General features: G+C 37.2%; 2 protein-coding genes across 7 annotated transcripts in view; one reads left to right on the forward strand and one right to left on the reverse strand.

The window, feature by feature from the left end:
- gabrg2 (gamma-aminobutyric acid type A receptor subunit gamma2) overlaps positions 1-13874 on the reverse strand; it is a 101988-nt gene that overhangs the window by 58610 nt on the left and 29504 nt on the right. For all 5 annotated transcript variants that reach the window (XR_012396548.1, XM_073934586.1, XM_073934585.1 and 2 more), the window contains 2 exon segments: positions 11140-11207; positions 4524-4744 (listed from right to left, as the gene is read on the reverse strand). Coding sequence is in view for 4 of the 5 variants with exons in the window: in XM_073934586.1 (XP_073790687.1) it covers positions 4524-4744; positions 11140-11207 (289 nt within the window). In the remaining variant the exon portion in view is untranslated.
- The window catches only part of sh3pxd2b (SH3 and PX domains 2B), an 897647-nt gene continuing 890204 nt past the window's right edge, over positions 6432-13874 (forward strand). For both annotated transcript variants that reach the window (XM_073935497.1, XM_073935498.1), the window contains exon 1: positions 6432-6504. The gene's annotated coding sequence lies outside the window, so the exon portion shown is untranslated. The remainder of the gene's footprint in view (positions 6505-13874) is intronic.

A 13874-nucleotide genomic window follows, 5' to 3' on the forward strand; every position in this document is an offset into this window, starting at 1 on the left:
AACTTGATTTTAAAATAATCGAAAGAAATCGTTCTCATTGGACTAAGGTCAAGCTTTCAAAAATGTACTCTGACGTTGATCCTCTCTGTGAGCGTTGTCGCCAGGCTCCTGCAACACTGGCACATATGTTTTGGTTTTGCCCAACTCTATGTGGATATTGTTCAGAAATATTTGAGACAATGTCTCAAGTAGTTGGGCAAGCAATTAAACCTGTATCTACAACAGCACTGTTTGGTACACTTCCTTTGTCAGTTCACTGTTCACGATGCAAAGCAGATTTTGTGGCTTTTGTGTCCCTCCTGGCCAGACGCTGTATTTTACTACATTGGAAGTCAGCTGCTCCACTATCTCACTCCATGTGGATTAATGACATTTTTCTCTTCATAAAACTGGAACAAATTAGACACTGTTTGAAGGGTTCTTCCAAAAACTTTTTTTGTAAAAAATTTGCGGCTCTCTCCTTGAATATATGGAAATGACATCATGACCAGGCTTTTAGTTTGGTGCATAAACAATTGTTCTGGTTGGTTGGCATTTTATTTGATTTGATTTGATTTTATTTGATTTGATTTTATTTTATTTTATTTTATTTTATTTTATTTTTTATTTGATTTTATTTGATTTTATTTTATTTTATTTAAAAAATTAAAATTTATTTATTTATTTATTTTTTTATGTTGTAGTTGCTTCATTTTTATTATTATTATCTCTGGGGGTTAATTGTCATAATCATTTAGATCCTTGTTTACTTCTCTCTCTCTATGTCAAAATGTACAATAATATTCTAAAATGTGTGATATTTGTAAATTTTTGAAAATTTCTATAAATAAAGTTGGGGAAAAAATAAATAATCAAAAGAAACACACAATATCTACTATCTATAATTATTTATTGAACACCAGCGTTAAACAACTGACATTAAAACACACACTACCTGAAAAGAACAGTCAAAAAAGAACTAGGAAAAAATTGACCTGGAAAAATTTGATCAATTGTAGGTTCTGAATGTCGATTTTGATTACTTTTCGATTAATCGTCCAGCCCTAGATCAATGATTCTCGAGGTCTAAAAGTTTAAAAGGAATTGGGTGTTTAAGTTTGTGTATATTTTCACAGCAAAACAATAACAGAACATCAGTGAAATCTTTTTTTTAGTCGCAAAAATCTGATATTATATATATTTTTGCAACATCCTGGAGGAATTTGAACTCCACAGTGAAGTTTAGGGGTAGGTTAGCATTCCCGCTGTGCCCCGCAGACCTCCATCTGCATAGTTTTACATTCAAAAATGTATAGTATTAATGTGCTTGTCCGGCGTGCAAAGACTTGAGTTTTCAATACACTCTTTTCCATTGATGTGTTATATGTGTCATCATCATGACGTTATTGCAAACACATTCAAAGTCTATTTGAACTAGGCCATGCGAGTTGTATTAATTGCTTTACTTGTTATTCCGTCACTTACTTTATTTATCAGGGGTCGCCACAGCAAAATGAACCTTCCAGCAGCAACTGCAATTTTATCCATTCTTATTTCTGCACTGGTATAACATACACTACCTGACACTAGTCTTGTCGCCTATTCAAGTTTTAGGATTTACAAATAATAACTTGACTTCTAGTTGATCATTTGGTATCAGAAGTGGCTTATATGAAAGGCAAAGGCCTCTAGATTACGCTTATTTTACCAAAATAAAATATGATCATGGCTTGATTTTTTAATGATTTAATTAGGACAGTAAGCTCTGACTTTGCTTAGACAAAAGTCTTCTCACTTAACATAAATAATGTCCAGTATAGAATATAAAGTCATGCTGCAGTGGAGACAGAATGAATATTATGTATGACTCCCATGAGCTTGGAGGACAGCATCCATACATCTCTGCAATGACTCAAATCACTGATTAATAAAGTCATCTGGAATGGCAAAGAAAGTGTTCTTGCAGACTCCCAGAGTTCATCAAGATTCTTTGGATTCATCTTCAATGCCTCCTCCTTCATCTTACCCCAGACATGCTCAATAATGTTCATATGTGGAGACTGGGGTGGCCAATCCTAAAGCACCTTGACCTTCTTTGCTTTCAGGAGCTTTGATGTGAAGGCTGAAGTATGAGAAGAAGCGCTATCCTGCTGGAGAATTTGCCCTCTCCTGTGGTTTGTAATGTAATGGGCAGCACAAATGTCTTGATACCTCAGGCTGTTGATGTTGCTCTCCGCTCTGCAGATCTCTCGCACGCCCCTGTACTGAATGCAACCCTAAACCATGACTTTTCTTTCACTAAACTTGACTGATTTCTGTGAGAATCTTGGGTCCATGCGGGTTCCAGTAGGTCTTCTGCAGTATTTGGGAAGCAGAACTCAAGAAATCAACCTTATGCCACTTTTCCAAATGATCGACTAGAAGCCAAGTTATTATTATAATATATAATATTCAGAGAAATAAGTTGGTAAAATAACAGAAAATGTGCTGGCAGTTTTATACAAAGGTTTGTATTGTGATATAAAACACAAACCCGGACAATATATCACTTTTAACTATTAAAAATGTTAATAAAAGTCACCTTTTCAAACTATTCTAGGTTAAAAGTTATCAGAAGAAAGATCAAGGTGCCATAAAGCGATAAATATATGGGGTAAAAATAAAAACATGATCTCAAAAAACTGCACATTTACAGTGTATTAATCACATTGCTTTTAATAAACCTGAAAGAAATCAACAAGAAGCTAATCTGAGCTGTATGAGATACTGAAGCATATGATAATTTGATCTCAATATTCACACCAACATTAGGTTTTTTGTCAGTTTCGTGCTCTTCAAAAATGGCTAAGAGGATGCTGCAAGGGCATCTTTGACGTTCTTTAAAAAGTAGAGAACAAAGCATAAGGTGAGTGTATTTTCCCCTGAGAATGCATTAGAAAGAATGACAAAGTACACTGATTCAATAAGGCAGCATTGTCAAGGTTGTACGAGTTCTTATTTACAAAAAAGTCACGTTTTGAGGTATCTTCTCATCCCACTGTTTAAGCAATTTCTACAGAAACAACCCAGCGTGAGAGGACACATTCCATTCAAAAACCATTGTATTTTTTTTCCTTCAAAGACTTTAAAATCCTCTGTGAAAGCTTTGAGGTGCTGAAAAGTATGGTCCCATCTGAAATTCAATTTTAGATATACCTTTTTTAAAGGAACAAACCACAAATCATAAAAAGTTGGGGTAGTACGGAAAACACAAATAAAAAAGAAAGTAGAGATTTCTAAATTGAGTTTCACTTGTATTTCACTGCAGACAGTACAACAAACATGATTTAATGTGTTCCTTGTGATTTTTTTAGTGTTTTTTTATTCTTTAAAGTTGGAACAGTTAAGTATCTACCATTTTTAAAATAATTTTGTCATGTCATTTCAGGCACTGAAAAAAAACATACAAAAACAAAAACAAAAATTGTAACAATTCGGAAACCACTCACTCCGCTGACTTCAGAGTCTGGCCTGAGCACTTTAAATTTAACCTAGCATAAATCACTGAATCAGGTTATAACAAAATTACCAAAGAGTTTTGGTAATTAAAACCTATTTAAACTTTGACTTTTCTAGAGTTACATAGTGTACTAAGACTGACCGGAAATTAAAAGTTGTCATTTTTTTATGTCAATATAGCTACACTATACTACTATAAAAAACAGGTGATGAAGTGTTTTACGTGTAATTTTGTCCCATTCTTCCTGAAAACAGTTCTTAAGGTGGGCAACAGTATGGGGTCTTCATTGTCGCATTTTGTGCTTCGAAATGCACCACATATTCTCTATTGGAGACAGGTCAGGACTGCAGGCAGGCCAGTCAAGTACCTGTGTCCTCTTCCTTCGCAGCTTTTGATCTTGTTTAATGTGATTTTCACCACTACTAGATAAAAAAGGATGCAAAAGTGATTTTAAACCAACACTATTTCGTAACCTTACTTCAATACATGGTAAGGCATTATCGCTAGGGCCAGACAAAATCTGCTGTCATTTTTTGCTATCTCTAAGCAAAATTTTGTAAAAAAAAAATCAGCAGATTTATGTGGATTAATTTTTGGGAGTATCGTAACTAAAAACGTAGTATATTAAGTAAAAGAAAATACCTTTTTAACTTTTATTCAATGTTTACAATGCCAGTTCAATTAGATGCACTTATTTGCTACACAAAGCAAGTCTCTCGTATAATATTTCTACTAAAAGACAGACAATATCACTTTACAAACTGTATTATTAAGAAATCATATGAACATCTGCATATTAGTCAATAAAATTACTGAAAATAATTGTAAAACTTCGTAAAATAAAAATTAACACATTAAATCAAGTAAAAAACTCAATGAGCGGCTAAAAATCTGCGGATTTCTGCGCGCGCAGATTCCGTGTGGGCCTAATTATTCCTTAGCATTGTTTAGCAGTAGCTTAGCGTTGTTAGCCGTTGCTTGCTATCTGGGTATGCTCAAATGATGTATTGCGAACAAATCATTGACATATAAAAAGCGTATTTACCTTAAAGTGTACAGTATACGCCCGTCATTCCATATCCGAAGCATCCTATTGGGTGTGGTGATCCAATGGGCGTCTGCTTTTTTAGAATTGCGGAAAAATGTGTCCGGAATCCAGATTTTTCCAACCATGTTGCTGTTGAGGCGTAGAACCTTCATGGTACTGTTAAACTTCAACCGTCTGTCATACCACGTCTGGGCGAAGAAGATGTCAATTGTGTACTCCTAAAGAACCAGAAAGGGCATTTTTTTGACGTAATTAGAATATTATAAGTATTCCACTATGTTTGGCCATATTTGCTTATTTTTTTAGAACAAACAAAGGTGTTTATGTGTATAAAGCATCCGTTTTGTTAGAAGTGCTTCTGATATGACATGTGAACGACCCGTACAGCTTTGGTAGCATTGGTACCCTTTTGGCAGTGGAAACGCAAGCCTGATAAAGGTGACCCATGACTGTCAATGGAAATGGGCTATTAAAGTTATGAGTGTACCCTTATGGCCCGTTTCCACTGAGTGGTGCGGTTCGGTTTGGTACGCTTTTCTGGCCGTTTCCACTGTCAAAAGGCGTACTAAACCAAACCGTACCGTACCACTTTTTCGGCACCCTTTCGAAAGGGTCCCAAAACATGAGAAAGGGTACCAAAAGGCGGAGCTAGACGCGCAGCTGAATGCTATTGGTTTACAGAGATATGTTGGTAAGTCGCTTTGGATAAAAGCCACTGCTAAATGACAATGTAAATGTAAATACATCATTCGCTTACGCAACAAGCCAGAATGTAAACAAAGGACCCGCCATGTTTGAAATACACAGCGAGAGATTACAGCAGAATTATATAATATAATAACGAGCCATGGTCGATCCGGGCTCAAACAAACCTTGTCGTCTTCTTGATGAACAGCCAAAAAGCAATGGAGTAGAGCAGAATCTACCCTGTGCCTCGTAGTTTTTTACGAGCCAGTCTGAAGCGCGAGCGGTTTCGCTTTTTGCTCGCCGTGCATCTATATCTGATAAACCAAACTTCTTGAGCTCATGATAATAACGTGCGCTTGATTATTGACAAGCTTTGGTAACCCGATCCTGTGAGAAGCTGACAAAAGCGAGAATGACACATTCAGAAAAAAAACAAACGCGAGAGTGAATCGCGAAAAAAAAAGGGAAGCTTGAAAAAAGGAGCTTGTTATTTCTTTAGCAAACGTGAAGAAACTGCGATGTTTTAAATTTTATTATCACCTTTTGGACTAATATGAACTGGGAATGATGGAATGACTCTCTAACAGAGGCTACATGTGCTGCTGAAGATTACAGACACAGATGAGAGGTTTTCACTGACTGTGGGCTATACTTTGTGTTGTTTTGAACCTAATTAGGGACGAAATGTATGCTGTCTGTAGTTGGTAACATAATGGAGACTGTAAGGGTCTGTATGTGTTCATACATGGTCATTTATTTATTTATTTAATATGTAATATTATTGCAGTAGCCAATTTCTTTGATCTGCAGTTATAATAAACTCATGTTCATAGAAAAGTTAGTATTAAACATTTATACACAAGTATTTATGTGTGTAAAGCATCTGTTTTGTGAGAAGTGCTATTCATATGATATGTGAGCGACCCGTACAGCTTTACTGTAGACATTTCCTGGAGCGAGAATGATGCGAGTGAAACTTTGTCATACACCACGCCCACCAAAAGGGTACCCTTGGTAGTGGAAACGCAAGCCTGATAAAGGTGACCCGTACCAACCCAACCGAACCGTACTGTACCAGACAGTGGAAACCAGCCATTAACGTACAAAAATGTTCCCTTAAGGTACCAATGTGCACCCGTAAGGTACAAAAGTGTACCTGTTGAAAAGATACCGCCACAGTGACAGCTTTTGTAGCTTTATTTCTGAGTGTGTAGAAAAGCACGTCATGATTTTGCCAAGTACGATGCGATCCTGGATTAACATCTATGTTTATCCTTAAACATCATTTTTGGTCAAAATTGAATCCTGACCTAATCCCTACCCCTAAACTTAACCATGAGTGTAAATTATTCCCCAAATCAGAGGGAAATAATAGTTGGATAACACTCACGTAGAAGTGCACAAACCTAACCGAAAGCCGCGTGCTACTTGGTGAAGTCAGGTTGACAGTGTTGAAAAAGCTCGTTTGAATGTTTTTTTTTTTCTCACAGGGTTAGGACATAGCTTACATTTGAGTTCCATTGCTTCTGTTGTCTCTTCATTGTTCAGCTTTTCTGTTTTCCATTTTTGTTACTTAGTTTCCAAAGTGAGCTTGGCCTTTTTTGCTACAAGTAAGTTACAGCCAAGTACTGGCAGCTTGCAATCGGCAGCTCTCACATGGTCGCCCACTGAAGCTAAGCAGGGTTGTGCATGGTTAGTAGAATTTGTGTTCTGCATTTTACCCATCCAAGTGCACACACTCCCAAAACAAAGTGCATTTTCTGCAGTGCCTGACGAGCAATTAGGCCTTGTATTAGGTCTCATGTACCTGTTTAATAGCATGGTAACTCAAGAGAACTGAAGTGTCCAGCTGGTACTGTTAATCAAAACTCTACCTAGGTTGCAAGTCAGTCTACTTAACCATTAGGGCCCATTCACACCTAATGCACCTTCAGTCAGACAGTGCTGTGTAGTGATGGGAAGTTCTAATCACTTTCTTTACTTGGACTTTTGAGTCTCGTTCATCGAGTCATTTCGTAAATTTTGCTCGATTTGCCAAAATTGAAAGTTGCTTCCAAACAAATACAACTAGCCCAAACGTTGATCACACTACAAACAAGTCACAACTAGAATGCTATAAGAAAGAGAAAATAATAATTCATTGTTTAAAATTCATTTTCGATCTTTAATTAGCTCAGCTCACCTTTTCTGACATGTCCTCAAATTTCAGTCATTCGTTCACTTGACACAGACAGTCCCGTATAAGCTCAACTATTGCATACACTATTGTATAATTACATTATACCTTAGGTTTTTTTAAAGTTTAGCCACATGAAAAAAGGCTTTTTAACCCTCTGGGTTTTGACCTGTGGTGTCGTCAAACTGCTGAAATGAACTTAAATGACACTTTCAGTCTTGATCTTACAGATAAGATCAATACTTCAATCGAATCTTTTATGTGTCTACTTTTTGTTGTGTACTCACAACAACAACAAACGTGTGTGCTTTTGCAAAATAAGGAAAACAAACAGTGTAGGCATTCTGTCTTTTCATTCTCCGTGAACTGCTTTTAGAAACGCGTAAAATGCGCTGAAACTCCACAAATACAAAACGCACAAATATGAGACATGCATCTCTAGATAGCTTGAAATGTCTGCTTTTAAACGCAGCTATTAATGTTGAAAACAAACATTGCTTGATAAAGTAATCAGTATGAAAAACCAACGCGATGTCTAGTTTCTCAGTCTGATCTCATTAGTTTTAATGCGAACACGCCCACAAGGCATTGTTATTACAAGCGTCTGAAGACGCGTGCAGACTGTGGTCAGAAAAACACGTCACTAAAATGCAGGGAAACTCAGCAAATAGTCAACAAAGATGATGATTTATGATATCTATATAAAGCTTGATATGTCTACTTCTGCATTAACCAATTCAAGTCGAAAACAAATAATCTCTTTTTATGTAATCCGTATAAAAGTAAGGACTGAATTGATTTCTGTTGTTGTTTTGATGAATCCCTTACCCAAAGAGCACCGACCAAATATTCTAGCTATCCTCAAGCAGTTTTTATTTGTTTACGGACCCATAATTATTAAAATTTTTGAGTATTCGAGTTATGAAGTCGTTCGTTGATCATGTGACGCCAAGTAACGAAATGACTCAAAACCGAGGAAGAGAAGAACGGGTCAAATCTGTTACGGGCTCTGACTGCATATGATTGGTTTATGTCTTTCACGTGAGGAAAGAACGGCTAAAACCCAGGACTCGAGAGATTAATGGATCAATCTTTTTCCGGTTTTGACGGCAAATGATTGGCTCACTGTATGTCTTTCACGTGATAAACGAATGACTCAAACCCATAGAAGACTAAAAAAATAAACTGATCCTCTACAGCAGGGGTCACCAAACTTGTTCCTGGAGGGCCGGTGTCCTGCAGATTTTAGCTCCAGCCCTAATCAAACACACCTGAACAAGCTAATCAAGGTCTTACTAGGTATACTTGAAACACCCAGACAGGTGTCAAGGCAAGTTGGAGCTAAACCCTGCATGGGCACCGGCCCTCTAGGATCGAGATTGGTGACCCCTGCTCTACAGCATCAACACAAATGTGCATGGATGAATGAACGAATTACTCCCTGAGGAGACTCATCGTTCTCGAGTCACATAAAAAGATTCATTTAAAATGAACAAGTCATTAAAGAAGGATCCATCAGCAGCTGTGGAAGTAGATGGTTTTGCTTAAGAGAACTCTCAGACAATGTATTAACTACCGTGGTTTTGATATGAACAATGTCAAGTTCACATGGCCCTGGTTCCAGCTTTTGAACAGGTAAACGAGGTCAACTCCTTTACCAAAGTCACACCCGTTTCTGGTATTCACAGATCACTGTAACTTTAAATATATTCAGTGGGCCAAGAGGATCAACCCCTGCCAATCACGCTGGGTCATTTTCTTTCTTTAGTTCCAGCATATTGTAGCATACCATCCTGGTTCCAAGAACCTGACACTCTCAATAGACTACATTACTTCTGTGCAACAGGAAAATCTCTCATGCTTCATACTGTCTCCTCTTCTGTGTGCTCTTTTTTTTTAGTGGGATAACATGTAGAATTCAAGCAGGCTCAAACAAGAAAATAAAAAAAAAAACTGCTCCTATTCAATGCCCAATGGATAAGACATTTGTTCCTCTGTTCTGGGCGTCCAGAGGAGAACAGAACAAACCAGTTCTTTGTCAAGGGACATCACCCCGTACATTAAGAATTGTACTGCATGTGCCCAAGATGAACTACTACAACTTCTGCCTGTTCCACACAGCCCTTGATTCCACCTGGGATTTGACTTTCTGAGCAATTTACCTTCTTCACAAAGTAATACCACCATTCCTCTTGTTACTTGCTGATTTTCCAAGGCTTATTCCACAGTTATTGGTCTTCCTAGAGACATTGTGTCTGACCTCAATTCATATTCCAAGTATGGAAGGCTTTCTGTGGCCTGTTCAACATCATTGTCCGCCTCATGTCTGGGATTCTATGCTAATGATGGTCTAATGTGTTTTGGGGGTTCAACCAACTTTTTTGCCTGGTCTAGTGAAAGCTCATAGCTTCCTGCAATCAACCACAGGATATGACAGGCCAACCAAGCCTGGAAAATGGCTCATGTCCACCTACATAGAGACATTTACTACCAAAAGTTACAGGCTGACCAAGAATTTCATCCTGTCCCTAGCCAGGACAAAGGATTTGGCTCTCTGTCTGTGACCTTTGGCTCTGTCTTCCCATCAAAAAACACAGACCCTGGTACCAGGCCTAGCATATTAAATGACTCCCTACTAACTACTGCATTTCTTCTTAATTTCGTGTTGCTCTGCTGAAACCAGTTGGTCCTGAGGACCTGAGAATGTCAGACAACAGGGTCCCTCCACCTCCGCTGCAGGTTGATGGTCAGATGATCTATTCCAAGAATGTCCAAACTCAGTCCTGGAGGGACGGTGTCCTGCAGAGTTTAGCTCCAACTTGCTTCAACCCACCTGCCAGGAAGTTTCGAGTATATCTAGTAGTAGCATAATTAGCTAGTTCAGGTGTGTTTAATTGGGGTTGGAGTCAAACTCTCCAGGTCACCAGTTTGGACACCCAAGATCTATTGAATGCATTCTCTTATTCATTGTTGGCAATGTGGCTAATGTATTACCTGGTGAACTGAGAGGGATACTGACTAAAGAAGCACTCATGATTGGATGATGACATCCTGAACCCATCTTGTATTATGGATTCCATGACATTATTGCTGAACGACCATGGCATAGATCCCTAACTAATGTATCTGCACACCATGGAGAGGGTTGTCAAAATATAGGAATGTCATAAGCTCTTTCTCTTCCACATAACCATCAATTCCACCTGCATGGTTCACAGCCTGCTATTTTGCCCACCCACTATAAATGATGCCACAAGTTATTGAATGATTGAAGGTATTTTAAAATAAAATGTGTACAATGAACCAACATTTGGATTAGATTATTTGTCATTTTAATTTATAAAATCCCTAAATAAATTATAAATAACATTACAAAAAAACACCAAAGACCCCAACTATTAAAATGAAATCAAAATATGTTCAAATTCTAGGTTACAGTTGAGAATTTAGTTTTTTTTTTTTTTTCAAACAACAGAGAATTTCAAAAATCCATAATCAGTTCAGCTTATCGTGCTTTACCATTAGATTAGAATAAACGAAATAGAGATGTCAAACTAATCTTCAATAAACATTACTCCGTAAAATCCAACAGCACACTGACAGTGTTTCAGCAACATTTTATACATTGTTTATAATGAGTGATGTTACAAAATATAACACATTTAACAACATCAAATTCTGTTCAATTATAGATAAAAAGCATGTCAGTCATAATGCAAACAAAGAGGTTGTAATTACAGAATAACTTACCATGTTAATGGCATTTACTGGGCCAATACTGTTCACAAACATGTCCGTATGGATCACAGTGGGTTTGACTATAAAGAGAAGTGGAGAGAAACAAAGAGAATGTCAAATTAGTTCAGTAAACTCGGATAAAAGGGGGTTATTTCCATTCCAATAATATTTAACAAAAAGAATGTGCCTTTGTCATCATTTGTTTAATATATTGTCACTTTATCTGCTGTTTTATCATTTGCCTTCTCGTGAGATGTTTCAACTTCAACTCTAGTGCTATTTTGGGATTTCCGCTTGGATTTTGCCTAACCAAATTTAAAAGCTTCCCAAATCCACATGCAGAGGTGTAAATGCAAAAATTGTTATTTTATTTTAAAGAAAACCCTTTAAATTTTCATAAAACACTATTAAAGGTTTTTTGAATTCAATTGACACTATTAAAAGGTACACTATTTGAAAGTGTACCATTTAGGTTCTGTGTGGTCTAGCTTGCTGTAATTAATGTTGGTGGTTCCTGCACATGTCTGTAATCATAGTAAAAAAGAAAAGTGTCTCTACCATAATCTATGCAAAAGTTATTGTATTCCAACTGATGAGAGGTGCTGTACAAGCCACAAGGATCGATCATTGTTTTCATATTTCTCTATTCTTTTGTGTGATAAAACATAATTCACTGTGTTTGGACCACATCAGACATATAAAAGGATTACTTATGCACATCACCTCAAAAACAGAGGAGAATGGCCCTGAAGCACACAGCATAAGGTAAGAGATGACAGCTGTCTGTGCTATCTGGGGCTGCTTATTGATCATAAATGTATTGTTTTCACTTCTGCCCCATGGAAACACAGCGATTCATTCGACAACTGTTTGATATGTGAATATAATTCAGTAAAAAGAATGCTAGAACCATATGAGCACCGGCAAGAGCTTTCATTTGAGCTATAACTTGTACATGTGTCATTTGAAAAATCTGAAAATGAACCAATGTAAAAAACCCAGCTCGGGTATCCAAAATACTGTGCATTTAAGTGTAAAAAACTTTTGTGCAGTAGAATAAAAACCAAAGTGATGCATATGTGCATAAAATATAGATTCTACACTTTCAATCGAAACCACTTAAGGGGGTCTGGTGCAATGCTAGCCCTTTAAATCTTAAAGTGAAAGTCATAGCGGGTCCGCAGAGTTAAACTGGTTGAAAAATGCATGGCTATCTAATGTAATGAAACTAAGACAGGCATTCAAATGCACACTTTGCAGAATTTATGATAAGTATATATCTAAAATGTAATTAAACCTTACACATATTTGCATGCTACGTAAAAAGACGTTTGCAATGTTTGTTCCAGATACTGATGACAGGTCATGACAGATTAGCCATAACTGCAGTGCATGAAACAATAAATAAATCATCTGTCTACTCACTACACATACAGTACACAGCACTTTCTCAAAACTGGAAAATGGATCAGGATGTCAGAAGTATTATGGCAGCTTGGCTGTTTGCCATTAAAGAGAGTACAGTGATTGATTTTTCCCAAGCAGTCACTGTCATCTAACTATTAATTCCTAATATCTAATTCCTCGTTTTCATGTCTATCAGAACAAAACACAGGTGGTTACGTTGCAGATGGGATTATTAAATAGCATAGCCTCAACATTTGCATGTACTTTAGGTGGCACGGACCTGAACGAGCGCCGAGTCGTCAGAAGTTTGTCAGCCAAACCACAGAATGTTACCTTATTTTTAAACTCTCCTTAAATGTGATTTAACTTACTATGTATGTGGGACTCCTAATTTGAAAATGAGAGACAAATGGAAACCAATAAAGCCAAAAACTATGGGATAAAATCAGCCACATCATGAGGACAGATGCCAATGCATTTCTCCGCCAGCTACCTCATCAGAACACAAAATGCTGGATATACGGATTAACATGCAGTATGTTTATTTGTATCTTGTGTTAATTTATAGTGTATATTGTGCAATTTGCCATGTATATTTTTAATGATTTGTAACACTTGTTACAGCTTAAAATAAGTGTTTAATGCACGTTTTTTTCATCGTGTCTCATCACTCAGCTTTTACAGGAGGGAAAGAACAGCAATATACTTCATTCATGACTTCATTTTCTTTTCAGCTTAGTCACTTTATTAATCAGGGGTCACCACAGTGGAATGAACAGTCAACTTATCCAGCATATGTATTACTCAGCGAATGCTCTTCCAGCTGCAACCCATCTCTGGGAAACATCCATACACGCTCATTCACACTCATACACTACAGACAATTTAAGTCTTCTCAATTCTCCTGTACCGCATGTCTGTGGGAAAGATCTGATATCCCGGAGGAAACCCACACGAACGCGGGGAGAACATGCAAACTCCACACAGAAATGAAAACCGACCCAGCCGAGGCTCGAACCAGTGACCTTCTTGCTGAGGCGACAGCACTACCTACTGCGCATCTGCAGCACCGCAATACACTTTATTAAACGTCAAATTATGTTTACATAAGATCTCTGAGCATTTCTGAAGACATTTCTAACTTACCTATGCCACATACCTACTATGTAGGTATCAGAGAACAATTAAACTTACTTAAAATGCACTGAATGAGACCTTTAAAAATAGTTCAGCTCAAAATATTCTTTAGAAACTTCTAAATGACCAAAATAACCCCTGTCTGCAATATCATGAGCATTCTTCTGACTCACCATGAGGCGGAAACATATTTATAGATTTAT

The sequence above is a fragment of the Danio rerio genome, chromosome 21 (assembly GCF_049306965.1).
Source record: "Danio rerio strain Tuebingen ecotype United States chromosome 21, GRCz12tu, whole genome shotgun sequence".
NCBI classification, from domain to species: Eukaryota; Metazoa; Chordata; class Actinopteri; order Cypriniformes; family Danionidae; genus Danio; species Danio rerio.